Source organism: Aythya marila (assembly GCF_965140915.1).
Source record: "Aythya marila genome assembly, chromosome: 4".
Lineage (NCBI taxonomy): Eukaryota > Metazoa > Chordata > Aves > Anseriformes > Anatidae > Aythya > Aythya marila.
The window spans coordinates 74,790,269-74,803,612 of record NC_139045.1 but is presented as its reverse complement, the minus strand read 5'-3'; the positions used below and the strand labels follow the sequence as shown (position 1 = coordinate 74,803,612).

Here is a 13,344-nt window from a genome sequence, read left to right as displayed (position 1 = left end):
TCAAACGGCTGCCGGGAGCTCGATGAACACAGCAGCAAAGTTCATCGCCAGCACATTTTGTTTCTCACATGCCCTACAAAGTGCCTGTGATGGCCCACTGCCCAACGCAGGCATATTTATAGCCTGACCTTTTTATGTTCCAGCACGGGGCTGATATCAGGGAGTCTAGGCAGTGATGAAGATCCTGATTTCCAGTTACAGTTTGAAAATATTCCAATCCTGAATCCTTTTCTTTGACAAAGGATACCCTAAATCACACTCTACAAGACAAGACACGAGATGAATGAAATGCTAACAGATGAGAGCTGGAAGCAGACTGCAACAGAGGCAGGACAATAAATAACACACAGCGCACATCCTCTGGAAAGTCTTAGCTGTGAAAACGCATACAGAAATCAGTCTGCCTAAATGGCATTCAGTGTTCACAGATGTTACAGCAGAGGATGCTAGTGAAAACAGCAGCACTGCTACATTTTGAAGACACTTGGGGTGCAAAAAGTTTCAGGAATGAGGTCAGGAAAAAGGATAATCCCTGCAGTAAATCAATATACAAACCCATCCTGAATAAGTCGGGTAGTGCACACAGAATAAAAACATTCAGCCCTGGATAGTCCTGGCAAGAAAGGAGGCAAAATGTAGAGTATTTTATGTACGTTAAGGATAGAATTGAGCTCTAGGCAGCTAAATTTAGTTGTCTCTGTGTGTGCTTGGTGTTGATGCTCCCACTACATCCCAGGGGGACGTGGAGAACCGCAGAGCTGACCCTCACGCAGACAGCTGTGCTGGGTTGGCCAAGTTGCTCTCCACGCTCCTTTCGCTGGAAATGTTAACAGGAGCTATTTCTTGCCCAAAGTGGAGGAGCAGTAAACAGCCCGAGGGTGAAGAGAATAAGATTTGGCTGCTAAGATGAAACAATAGGCGGAAAATTCAAGAGAGCAGATGGGCATGTTCAATTTCTAATGCTGCACTCGTACTTTGTGCATTATTCTCTGTGAACACCTTGATACATTTAACATATAATTTTCCAGAGACAAAATAGAAAGGTATCCTATCCCTATTTCCTAATGTCATTCACTTCATCCTAAGCCTGCTATAAAATCTGCCTTTTTATTTCCATTCTCCGTCTTTAAGATGTCTGAAGATATTTAAACTTGGTGCTCACTGGAGCACAATTTACTATCCCATCTCCTCCCTGCCTGATAAGACACAATTTGTTCCCATTTTAACTTCAGGTCAGGTTTTATACTCTCCAAGACCTGAACTTTTGCTCAATGCTCCAAACTCATTTTTCCCAGAACTATGCATTTGCTACGCTATGTTTGCCCACCCAGAAGACCTTTTAGCCGTGAGGTTGAGGAACATCAGCACTGACATGTGCAAGCAGCTGGTCAAAGAGGATTAGCTGCTGAAAGAAAAAAAAAAAAAAGAAAAAGAAGTAAGGATGATCTTATATATTTCATAAGATCCTGTAGCAGATTCTGGATTTGTAGCACATCGCTTTCTCAGGAGGGAATAGCACAAATGTAGTTGCAACCAAATGATGCTGATATAAATTTTCCCTGCCCTGTTCCACTAACCTCATAGACAGCTGTATGACTTCTCCCAGTATATTTGCCAAGCAATACTGCAGGACTAATTTTGGCCACTGTATCTTTCAAAATACTCTTTTTTTTTTTTTTTTTTTTTCCTATATATGTCTTGGATTAAGCTTCAGTTATCTACTTTTCACCCAGCACTATGATAAGAAGTTGGGCATGAGCGATGTTTATATTGGAAGCAGAAGTGATTGATAGTTGGGAATTACCTTCAGATTTCATTATATTCTACTTCCTTTAGGGTTAAGATTAGAGAAGCCGCACAAAATTACTATGGCACAAGCCATGGGAGACGGGCATACATAACTTGACCACTTCTAAAAATATAGTCAAAATTGGAGAACTATTTCCTGCCAGGACTGCAGTGCACCACGCAGCACATACAGAACAATTGAGCAATCAGAAGCAGCCAGCACGGATTTATGAAGGGCAGGTGCTGCCTGAGTAGCCCGATCTCCTTCTATGACAAGATGACCAGCTGAATAGAAGAGAGGAAGGCTAAGGATGTTGTCCTTGTGGGTTTTAATAAAGCATTTGATGCCGTTTCCCACTGCGTTGTCCTGCATGGGGCTTGGACAGATGTGCTGTTTGTTGGGTGAAGCACTGGCCAGGCTCAAAGAGTCACAGAAATTGGGGTTCAGTCCAGCTGGGGGTTGGTCACCAGCAGCTTTTCCCAGGGCTCATTTTTTGGGAACAGTTTTGTTTCACGTTTCTATCAATGATCTGGATGAGAGAACCGAGTGCACCCTTACCGAGTTCTCAGAAGATATGAAGCTGGCCAGGAGCGTAGATCTGCTTGAGAGTTGGAAGGATCTGCAGAGGGTTCTGGAAAGGATTCATAGGTGGGCTGAGTCCAAGTGCACAACATTCAGCTTGGGTCCTAACCACCCCATGCAGCAGCACAGGGTTAGGAAGAGCGGCTGGAAAGTTACCTGGGAGAAAAGGACCTGGGGGTGCTGGATGAGAGTTGGCTAGTGCTTGTCCCCCTCCCCTTGTACATGGCACTCCTGAGACCACATCTGGAGTACCACGGTTCAGTTTTGGGCCCCACTGTACAAGAAGGATGTTGAGTTGCTCAAGTGTGTGGAGAGAAAAGCAATGAAGCTTGTGAAGGGACTAAAAACGTGACATATGAGGCTCAGCTGGAAGAATTGGGGCTGTTTAGTCTGGGGAAGAGAAAATTCAGAAGAGACCTCATCACATCACTCTCTACAACAACCTGGAAGGAGGTTGCAGCAAGGAGGGTGTTGGTCTCTTTTCTCAGGTGACAAGTAATTGGGCACAAGGGAACTCCCTCAAGTTGCACCAGGGCAGGTTTAAATGGGACATTACACAGAATTTCTTCATGGGGAGGGTGATTGAGCACTGGAAGGGGCTGCCCAGGGAAGTGGTGGAGTGCCCGGTCGATCAAGAGATGGGTGGATGTGGCACTTTCAGTACTTACAGGGGTTTATAAAAAAGATGAAGAGCAACTTTTTACACAGGCAGAGAGTGATAGGACAAGGGGGGATGATTTTAAATTTAAAAAGCTCAGATTTAGGTTAGACATTAGGAAGAAATTCTTTGCTACGAGAACGGTGAGGCCCTGGCCCAAGGAGTTGTGGCTGCAGCATCCCTGGCAGTGCCCAAGGCCAGGCTGGATGGGGCTGGGGGCAGCGGTCCCTGCCCATGGCAGGGTGTTGGAACTGGATGGTCTTTAAGGTCCCTTCCAACCCAATCCAATGATTGTATGAAAATTTGTTTTCCCCATGCCAGTCTGCAAACTCTGTAACCCAAGGCTCTTGTCAGGGTAAAGAGAACAAGGAAAGCAGGCGCTTCCAAATGAAGGAGAAATGGCAAACCTAAAAATCACGTGCTTCAAGACCGTCCTTAAACAGAGTGGCAAACTTGTGTACGCTTAAAACTTGCAGTGTAGCTAACTGCTGTTAATTGTTATTTTAACTACTAGTGTTTAAAGGGAGCGTTGATGGGATTTACTGAGAGTCTGTGTTAAAAGAACACTGTGAGACATAAAATCATCTTAGATACTACCGAAAAGTCAAAGATCTTTTGAGCAGACTTTCATTTCTGGAGGCAGTCTTTATTATTTTCTTTAATCGACGACATGGTAAAAATTTAAAAGAGTTTCCCCAAGTTTACAACTACTTCCAACAACAGAGGAACGCAGTAAGGGAGACCTATGAACTGCAAGATAAGATTGATTGGATGTAAAGAAGGAGCAAGACGGACAGTGGTGCCAGACAGGAATCTGCCAGGAAAAGAACGTACTGATGAGCTGCCTCTCAAATAGCCACACATGTAAACCGAGTTTAAATAAACTAGAACATGCCAGTACCCTGCTAGCACTCCAGTTTTTTTTCTTAAAAGATGTATCGGACTTGAAGTACATGTAATTTATAGAGAAATTTTTCATTTAGGCCACTGCTAAAAATATCTTAACCGAGCTCAAAAGCACAGTATTTATTTCTCCATCTATTTTTCTCATGCATTCCTTGATAACATTTAACCTCAGGAGCCAGCAGGAAACATTATGCTGACTCCATCTTACTTTCTTGCCAAGAGTGAGAAAGAAAATAATAGGCATGGTGGTCAAAATTTATCTATCTACAGAGAACACAAAAAGCCTCGAAGACTTAGATGATTTCCAAGATGAAGGGTTATCTGTTTGAAAACACTGGTTAGATTATGCAGTTTAGTTCACTAGTAAGAGCAAAATTATCTGAAGCAGAAAGAGCAAGAAAGGGAGAAGAGATATCAGCCATCATCCTGCTTTCTTACAAGAAATCAGAACCCCAGATTGAGTTATTTTATGCTATTCCCACTATTGCACTGGAAGTACAACCAGATACAGATTCTTGAAGATATGCAAGAAACGGGCACTTGCACAGGACTTCATTTCTGTAGAAATTAATCCTCTGAATCTTCTTGATCAACTACTACGTACGAATCAGATGCCCTTGAATAAAAGAGTTGCGCAGATGGGTGCTTGCAGCTGCCATGAGCTTCATCCCAGCAGATCGGCTGGGAGGAAAAGTTATGGGAATGGGAAGATTTCACTTCTTGCATTTGGATATTGGGATATGTTGTGTTTCTCCCCTAGGGAAAGATAACTCATCTTAGGTGATAAGGTACAGAAAATCACATTTGGAAATCGCACATGGACTCACTTGAATAAAGTCTAGCTGCTCTTATTTTGCATACAAGAAAACAGCACAAGGCAAAGCTAAAAATAATCCCAGCCACGCTCAGCCCAGCCTAACCTTGGCTTTATTTGCACATGATACAGGGCTCTGCCTTACATGGTTTTAGTGCCTGGCACAGCGTGAAAACCCTGGGAATGTGCTACGGTCATCTGCTTGCAGCACACAGGGCTTGCTTCTCTACAAACACGGCTCGCTCTACTATTCATTTCTGAATTTGTGATTAAAAAATGAGAAAGAAGGACACATTCTTTACATTACTGAGCCACAACTTGTTGGCTGTCGTATCTTGATCACCCTGAGTGCTCAGGGTGTGATGTGCAATGATGGCTGAGAAGGAGAAATGGTGGTGAAAAAAAAAAAATCACCAAATGCACCAGCCACAATCAAGGAAGAACAATACTGGGGGGGTTATAACATTAATTTTTTATATGCTGCAAACAAAAGAAAGTTAGGAAGCTGGTCCACAGCTAGGTGAAAAGAAGAATGCGTGAACTAATACGGTTAGCACTGCAACAGATATTTCTTTTTTGAAAACAGATCTAAATAAAGAGTCTCCTAATTTGCCATGGTTTTGTATTTATACTGTCTAGAACCTGAGTTCTGGGAACAGAGGGTATTCACCCCTATTTTTTGTGCTTCACAGAAATTGCACATTCAGGAAATAGAATCATTTGTCACTGAAACTGTAATAGAAAGTACACTATTATCAATGCCTAAACAGAAGCATTTACAGATTAGTGGAGCTTATCCTTAACTGAAGGTTAATACTATGCATATACGAAAAAATACAAGAGAACTATAAAAAAGCCATTTAAGAGATAGCATTCAAATTTGTCATTTTAACCTCTCTTCTTCGTGATGCCCAGCAACTTTGTTTAATCTTCCAAACCACAGCTGCCACCAGGAGCAAAGACAGGAAGCAACTGTAAAGGAGAGAAGAAAATAAATATCTTATTGTCCTTGTTCATAACATAACGGCAGCTGCAAAACTAGCAAATCAAAAAACTAGACTAGAAGTTCACATAATACTTAGAGGTACTTTGATGAAAGATAATACAGCAGTGCAAAATGCTTTGCACAGTTCAGTGCTCATGACACCTGGTGAGGAACGATGTACATCTATTTTTAGAGAAACATTGATCCAAAGTTACCTATTTGACCTCCTTATACGACATCCACCAATTCTCACTAGGGAATCGGAACAGCAAGGCAGGAAGATTTAATCGTTTTGGAAGAGCCAGTATTTACTATCTTTGGCAATATTTAAAGCGAGAGGATAACCCAACAAAAGAAAAGCCTTGAAAGAGGCAGAGAAAATTGATTTTTTTTTTCATTTCAAAATTGCAAAAATAAGATAAGGTGTATAGTAGTTGGATTCTTTTTAACTGGCTCTTGCAGAACTATAGGCATTTCTTGATTTCCCCAAATCTATATTGCTTTGCTTAAATCTAAAGAGGAACAAAAGGATGAATAGGTTTATCAACTTCTAGGGAAAATGCAAAAAAGCAGATTTAACAAAAAGCAGTTATCATAATAATAAAAACCTACTATTGACAATTATGATCTTATCAGACTGCATACTTAACAAGCAACTTCAAGGCACACAGGCTTAGATTAAAATTTATCCTTTTGTATGACTGTACCCCAGCAAAAAGCCTCTCTTCTCAAGTACCCTGCTGATGGGGAAGAGAAAAAGTCTCCAGAAGTCTCTTCCTCATGCTCTTTATGTATATTTGAGAGTGTGCTTATAGGAAGATTAACCAGAACAGATGATTTATTTCCCCAAGTGCACCATTTATGCCAGCTGCAGTGCTCTGAGTGTCCGAAGGGGGATGACCGGGAACCACCGTGTGTCTCGGAGAGGTTCAGCTCTCATCATTCTGGGGCTCCCAATGGAGATCACAGACACAGAAGAAGGTCTGCTACAGCCAAAAGACCACTCAATGCTCCCTGCCTTCAACAAAAAACAAAGCTCTGCCTCCAAGCATCCATCCTGTTCGCAGATCCCCAAGCCTCCTATTTCCGAACGACACCGCGGCTTCCAGCGTGCTCCCCCTTACCCATGTACTGCAACCCCAGTGCCCTCCTCTGGATGTGCCCTTGATTGAAAGACCACAACTGATGACGACTGATGGTATTTCATCCCTCCATTTCCATTTTCACCCCTTCTTTTCCTAAGTGTTTGCCTTAGATGAGCTACAAGGGACCACGCGCCTCATCCTTCGAGCAACCAGGAGTCCCCCTCTCCGACGGCCAATTCCTTAGCAGAGAGCAGTGCAGAGGCTTGGCAGAGTTATTAATCACTAAAAAAGGACAGACAGCAAGAGCTGTTCCCTGAGATGAGAAAGGAGGGCCCGTTCCTGATTACATATCATTATCCATAGCCTATATATTATGAAAACTGCGTGTGATCAGGCACCGAGCGCTCACGGGGCACTGTGATTTTAGGCACTGTGATTTTATTTTTCAGGCTTGGATATATACAGAGGTACGTCTTCCTATCATATACTATGTGAAATTAAAAAATTGGCACTCGTGCGACTTTCAGCATTAAAATGTCTGCACAGCTTTTAAAGACTCCTGCGGTGCCTATTTCTTCATAAATTTAAGCAGGATCACGGAGAGATTAGTTTGGCCTTTTTCATTTCGAGACGCATATTCCAAATCACTTCCCTCACACTTTATCTAAATATTAAAATCTGACATTTGTTCACTGTAAAAGCATGGTCATTTTTCTGCAAATACAAACAGTTTAGACAAGCACTTTCAATGATTATTTTATTTTCCCTTTTGAGAGGCACTGGATTACTGTCGAGCTTTGTAGTAAAGAACAATGTGCCATCCACTAAAGCACACACATTAAATCTTTAATTGCTATTTCGGTAAGGAAGCAAACATGCATTACTGATGATTAAGGATGTCATACCTTCAGCTTTCCTTTTCTTTCCTCAAGCTCCCTACTGCTGCATTAAATGCAAGAGCAGACTGTCTGAGCCACCAGGAAATAGTATTTCTCTCCTGGACAAGGTCACACTTAGATTAGATGGATTTCCACTCATACCACACTTCAACAGGCAGAAGTGAATGATGGACTAACAAAATTTTTGAGTACCCACATTTGTCTTGGGACTCCCGTTAGCTCCCCGCAGCATGAACGCTACCTCACTGACTCAATGGCTTCGGTAAGCTTTTCTCTTCTTATAAACTCCCTTTTCCACACAGGGACTAACTCTTTCTAAGGTGAAATGTTTGCTTTATCTCTGAGGCCCAAAGCCAGTGCTCCCCGCAGAACGAAAATCCCAACTGCATCCAAGCCAAGCTAGCACAGCTAGGACCACAAGCTAAACCTTTTGTCTTTTGTCTGTTTTGTTTGCAGAAAAAAATTCAGCATCGGCGTGCAAGGGAAGGGGGGAGATAAAGCAAAATCTTCAAGCCAGGAGGGAGAAGTGTCCTGGCTGCATGTTTAATCTGACCACAAAAACGTCAATATTCAAGCACCTGCAGGAGCCCCACGACAGGCTGCCAACACCACACCGAAGGGCAACGCATCATGACTCGAGCAACGATTTCATCTCAGGATAAAATGTTTTAGATGCAGCTTACAGACAACAGCTACTGCCACAGCGTATCCCATTTTACCTCCTCGCTACCTCTTTACTCAAGGAAATGAGATGGAAGTCCAAAGGGCAGAGGGACAGAGCCAGATGCTTTGCCAGTGTGCTATAAAGACCCATTTCAGCCAGACTTACCCTCAGGAGGAGTTTCTCAGGAGGCTGAGCAGACAAATAAACCTGGGCTGTTGTGTGCCACGCACAGGCAGCACAGTGAATGAGACCTCCACCGTTCTGTGGGTGGCTGTTACAAGACGTATGGGCTCCATTCCCTTCCATCTATCAGGCTAGGAACAGGCACACCAAACTGAAGATACACTTCAAAACATACTGAGCTCCTAGGAGCAAGGCTCTTCTTTAGGAGAAATGTGACCTCAACAAGCTGTAAACACACCTCTCTCTCCATATTAATTTATTCCCTTGGAGAAAAAAGCCAGGGAGTGGAGAATTAAGAGGATTGTCTTTATCCTCATATTCAATTCCCTTTAGGAAATGTGTATTTCATGCGATTGTACATGCCAGAGTCTTTCACTGGTTTGCCACTTGCCTTGCTTCTGGCATCCCAGCCAAGACTTTCTGAAGAAAGCACAGAGAGGAATTAACAATTAACGACCAATAAATACTCCTCCTAAAATGCTCACCACAGTGGCCTGTATTTCAGAGGAACTGCACCATGCATCTTTGTACTGTCACAAGGAGGCAGCAAATACCCACAAAAGCCATAAAAGCACTGCGGAAATATATTTCCCCCCTTGCACAACCTCCCCTTGGCAACACTCGGGAAGAAATAAAGCGCAGCCCCTGCTCGCCCCGCTGCACTACATCATCTGCTGGAAGGACCCCAGGGGCAGAGGCAAGTCAAGATCTATCTGCTGCCTTTTCTCAGCCTAACCCATCCTGAAAGAAGTTAAAAAGAGCCATCCTCTTGTCAGTAGCTTGAAACCAGCTTTTTTTCCAGACCTACTCTCTGAAGGCAACTGTGTAAATATGGAAGGAGTGGACGGAAACAGCTGGGTGGAGCGAGAGCTGTGTTGGAAAATGATTTGGAGTGGAAGCCTACAGTTGGCAGTCCCAGCCCAACGCCGTGCTGTGCCCTCCTTTCTCTTGGACAGCCTCAACGCTCTCTCTACCAGCTATGAATATAGATCCGTTTAAAAATGGCTTTAAAATAAACCTTGCTGCAGGACTTGCTTTACCTTCTTCTGTTTCTTTCTTCTCCAAAAATAACTGCCTACCAAGAGCCTCCTTCATCCCTGCAATTCACTGTTCATTCAAGTCTTCTCCCTACATCTCCTCCCATCTCAAACAACGCTTTTGTATCGTTTCTCCTCATCCGTGGCTCTGAAAAAAAAAGGTAAAGGGGACAGAAATGTTCTTGGGCTCGTTACATCCCAGTGCAGTCTGTAGGCACCCCTGTAAATGCCAGGTAAGAGGCCAAGCAGCATATTCAGCAACCTAAAAAGATGACACCAAAAAAATCCAATCTTAAACCAGATTGGAAGGAAAAGGAGCCATCTAGAGACAGTTAAGACTCTTGGAGATATTTATTTTTTTTCATCCCAGGGCAATTTGAAACTCAGATGGGCTGAAATTTGAAATCATATGGGTTGGATTCAGCCAAATTCAGCTTTCATTGGCCTAGAGAGCTATAAATATCCCTTACGCAGCACTTATGCTGCAATCTAGGGAGAAATTACATTAGCATCTTATGGATAACTTTCAATATGATAAATAGCTTATTAATTTAATAAATAATTAAGAATTACTTAAGTATAATAAATGAGTGATGGTTGTAAGTAATCTCCCGTCAGTTGGCCTCAACAAATGCATTCACCGTTCGCTGATAAGCCTCCCACACTCTTTATGCCACAGGTTATTTCCACCCTGATACAAAAATGTGAACTTAACCACCCCGTCTGGTTTTTATACCTCATTCTTAAGCTCCTTTCCATAACAGACAGGATACTCCCTCCACTCCAGGTACCCGTAAAAGTCTCCAAACAAGCACGCTTGTATTTTTAAAGGGCTGGAAAAACTTCATCAGCACTATGCTCTGATGCATTCTCACTAAGAGAGAAGAAAATCCATCTGGCATATTAGGGCCCAATTATTAAACTCTCCTACAATGTTTATCAACATCAGAGCTGCTAGTAAAAATGGCAGTTTTAAATGCCAAAATATACAGCAGCTCGAATACTAATATGCTTTAACACATGTAGGTCGTTTAATAATTTCAGAAAGCACTGCAGTGATTACTAGAAACACATCCCAAATTATTTTGATAAATTGGAAGCTATTTAAGTGCTATCCAAAAGAAACTTTTAATGTGCTGGAGAGTTGTAGGACACATTTTCGACTACTCAACGCATTAAAGCTCCGAATAATTGGAGCAAACACAAAATGCTGAAGGGATTGACCATATAATGATGCGAGGCAAGACCAGCCTGGCTGAATGCCTCTTATTACTGCACGCACAGGGTTTGCGCCGACGGCCTCTGCCAAGCAGCTATCTGCAGCCAGCAGCAAACCAACAGACCCGATCTAGGGACTAATGACATTATCTTTCTGCTGAAGACAGCAGCAAGGTTTAACAAGCCACAGCCCGCCTTATTTATTTGCGGCAGGTGATATTTTTTCTTTCATGTCTATTTTTTTTTAAAATCTACTTACTCTCTAGCACAACCAACCCGACATCCTATAAAAACCATGGTGGCTAACACTGTCGTGGGATCAGTTTAACTACAGTTTTGAGGTCTTCTTGGAAAGCAAGTATCAATATATTCCTGATTTTTTATTTATTTTTTTTTTATTGAGCTTTTCAGGGCTCAGATTTGCAAGCCCTTCCATGCTTTTTTCACTAAGGGCATACTCTTAATTAAAGGGAAAAAGTCATCGTGCAAGTCTAAAAGCTGGAGTTTTGAGTAAACACACCAAAAATCCCGAGGGCCATGATGAAATTGGAGTGGAAAATAATGTTTTCTTGACCCTTATTTTGAAGTTTTTCTCCTTGTACTAATTTCAGGTATGAGAACAACCTACTCTGACGGCAGGGATGTCCAAGCAAGTTGTAGCTACAAGTGGGACCAGGGATGAAGCACGGCATTGGTCCTATAGACTCCTTCCAGTCTCAGTTCCCCTGTTCTATATTTGACTGACCTGGTCATCTTCTTCGCTCAACTCATGGGAAGTGGTCAAATGAATGACTGCTGAGAGCTACGTGCCTCACTCTGAAGTAGACACCAATGTCTGGGAACTGTTCTTTGGTGTCTGTCACCTGCGTTGACCAGAATAAGAGCTTGGACACAACACACAGAAACCTAAATTAAGTTCTAAAACTATAAGCTAAGCCCCACTGCGTCAACAGGTTTAAAACCCAGAGTGCTTTTATCTATCTCGTTAGAAATAATTTTCAGATATTCCCAATCTCTTCCTTTTCCTGACATGAAATAAAAGGTGACTCAGACTGTATTTTAGGCACTTATTTAGAAATACCCTTTCTGGTGAAGAAATAAACTATTTAATAAGCAAAAAGAGTAAATAAAATATCTGCAGCATGACTCCAGGTTTGAGTTATTGCAACAGGCCATTCCTGCTTATTAAAAACGTTGGGCAAATGTTTACAGCTGGAAAAAATGATATACAGCACCTTAACCCACCTGCGTGACTGTCATATGGAGACAAACACTGCTCCCTCTGAAGTTTTTCTGACCAAGAAAACTTCAAAGTCCAATTATTCACACCGAAGTTAAATTATACAATTTGATATTCAGACATCGGTACAGGCCACAAGTGTTCACGTCATGCTGTGACACCGTGAAAACACAGAACTTGGAACTTCTTTTTCCCATTTGTGAAAGAGATCCTTATCTCTAACTTGTTGTAAGACTACAAAAGGGCTGGAGGGAGGCAGCAGTGAGCACCCCAAGGAGGATGTTCCAAGCATAAATATGAAAGGAACAGAAAGAAAGACAAGAAACAGGGTGAACTGTGCACGAGGACACAGAGCAGAAACACAGTACAGAACATTGATCACAAATCAATGTAACAAAGCCCAGTGTGAGAACTTATGGAAGGGGAAGGGGATTACAATTCACAAAACCCCACAGAAAATCAATTATACCCTCTCATGCTCTCACAACCAAAACTAGCAGATGCACGTGGCCAGCTGATCTGGCCAACATCACTTCTGTCCCTCACAGAGGACAGGGGATGCTGGCTGTCAGGTCCTTGCTGTGTCTCCTGGTGTCTTTCTTGGAGACAGCAAGCCTGGTTTGTAGGTCTTTTACACCATGTAGGGCTCAACAGCGTCTTTGGCAGGGCTGTTTGGCCTTGAAGTTTTGCTTACTTCGCTCATCAGGCCTTTTAGGCAAGTTGGTGAATGCCTCCGTCTCCTTGCTTTGAGTTTCTTAGGGCTGCTACACTAATAATACTCCTGGTTTTGGAGCACAGGGTCTCCTCCTGACAAGCTGTCCGTGATGCTCAGGGGTTATATGAGTGATCCTCAGCTGCTTTACAACGAAATCTGTCACCAGTTAGAATCGAAGCCGTGCTTTCTGCTCCTGTCTGCTGTTTCTTCTGGTGCTTACACATGCTCTCCATCCTGATTTCATTCAAATCAATCTTAAATATTTATCTGATAAGTCCCTACAAAGCCAACAAAGCAGAGAAGCACAGACAAAATTCAGATGCACTTTTTGAAAAACAGAAAAGCAGAAAGGATGAAAAAATATCACTGATCAGCAATAGGACTTTAGAAAGCCACTGATATTTTCATGACTTTTGTACACAGAAGTACACTGGTGAAAAATACACTGGTGAAAAATCCATATTATGGATTGGTGTGATGGCATACAGGGATATTTGGAAGTTGAAGAAGCACTGGTACTAACACAAACATTTACTAGAGACCGTCAAAATAGCTCAGACTTTCTGTCG

At 42.5% G+C, this 13,344-nt stretch overlaps 1 protein-coding gene across 2 annotated transcripts in view; it reads right to left on the bottom strand.

The window, feature by feature from the left end:
- The window catches only part of ATRN (attractin), a 145,043-nt gene that overhangs the window by 24,146 nt on the left and 107,553 nt on the right, over window positions 1–13,344 (bottom strand). The window contains exons 26-27 of one of the 2 annotated variants that reach the window (XM_082760180.1): window positions 5,643–5,721; window positions 3,629–4,691 (exon numbers count right to left, since the gene is read on the bottom strand). In XM_082760180.1, the coding sequence (XP_082616306.1) occupies window positions 4,503–4,691; window positions 5,643–5,721 (268 nt within the window). In that variant the 3' untranslated portion in view covers window positions 3,629–4,502. Of the gene's footprint in view, window positions 1–3,628; window positions 4,692–5,642; window positions 5,722–13,344 lie in introns of those variants that run through there. The other variant, XM_082760179.1, reaches the window with a different exon arrangement.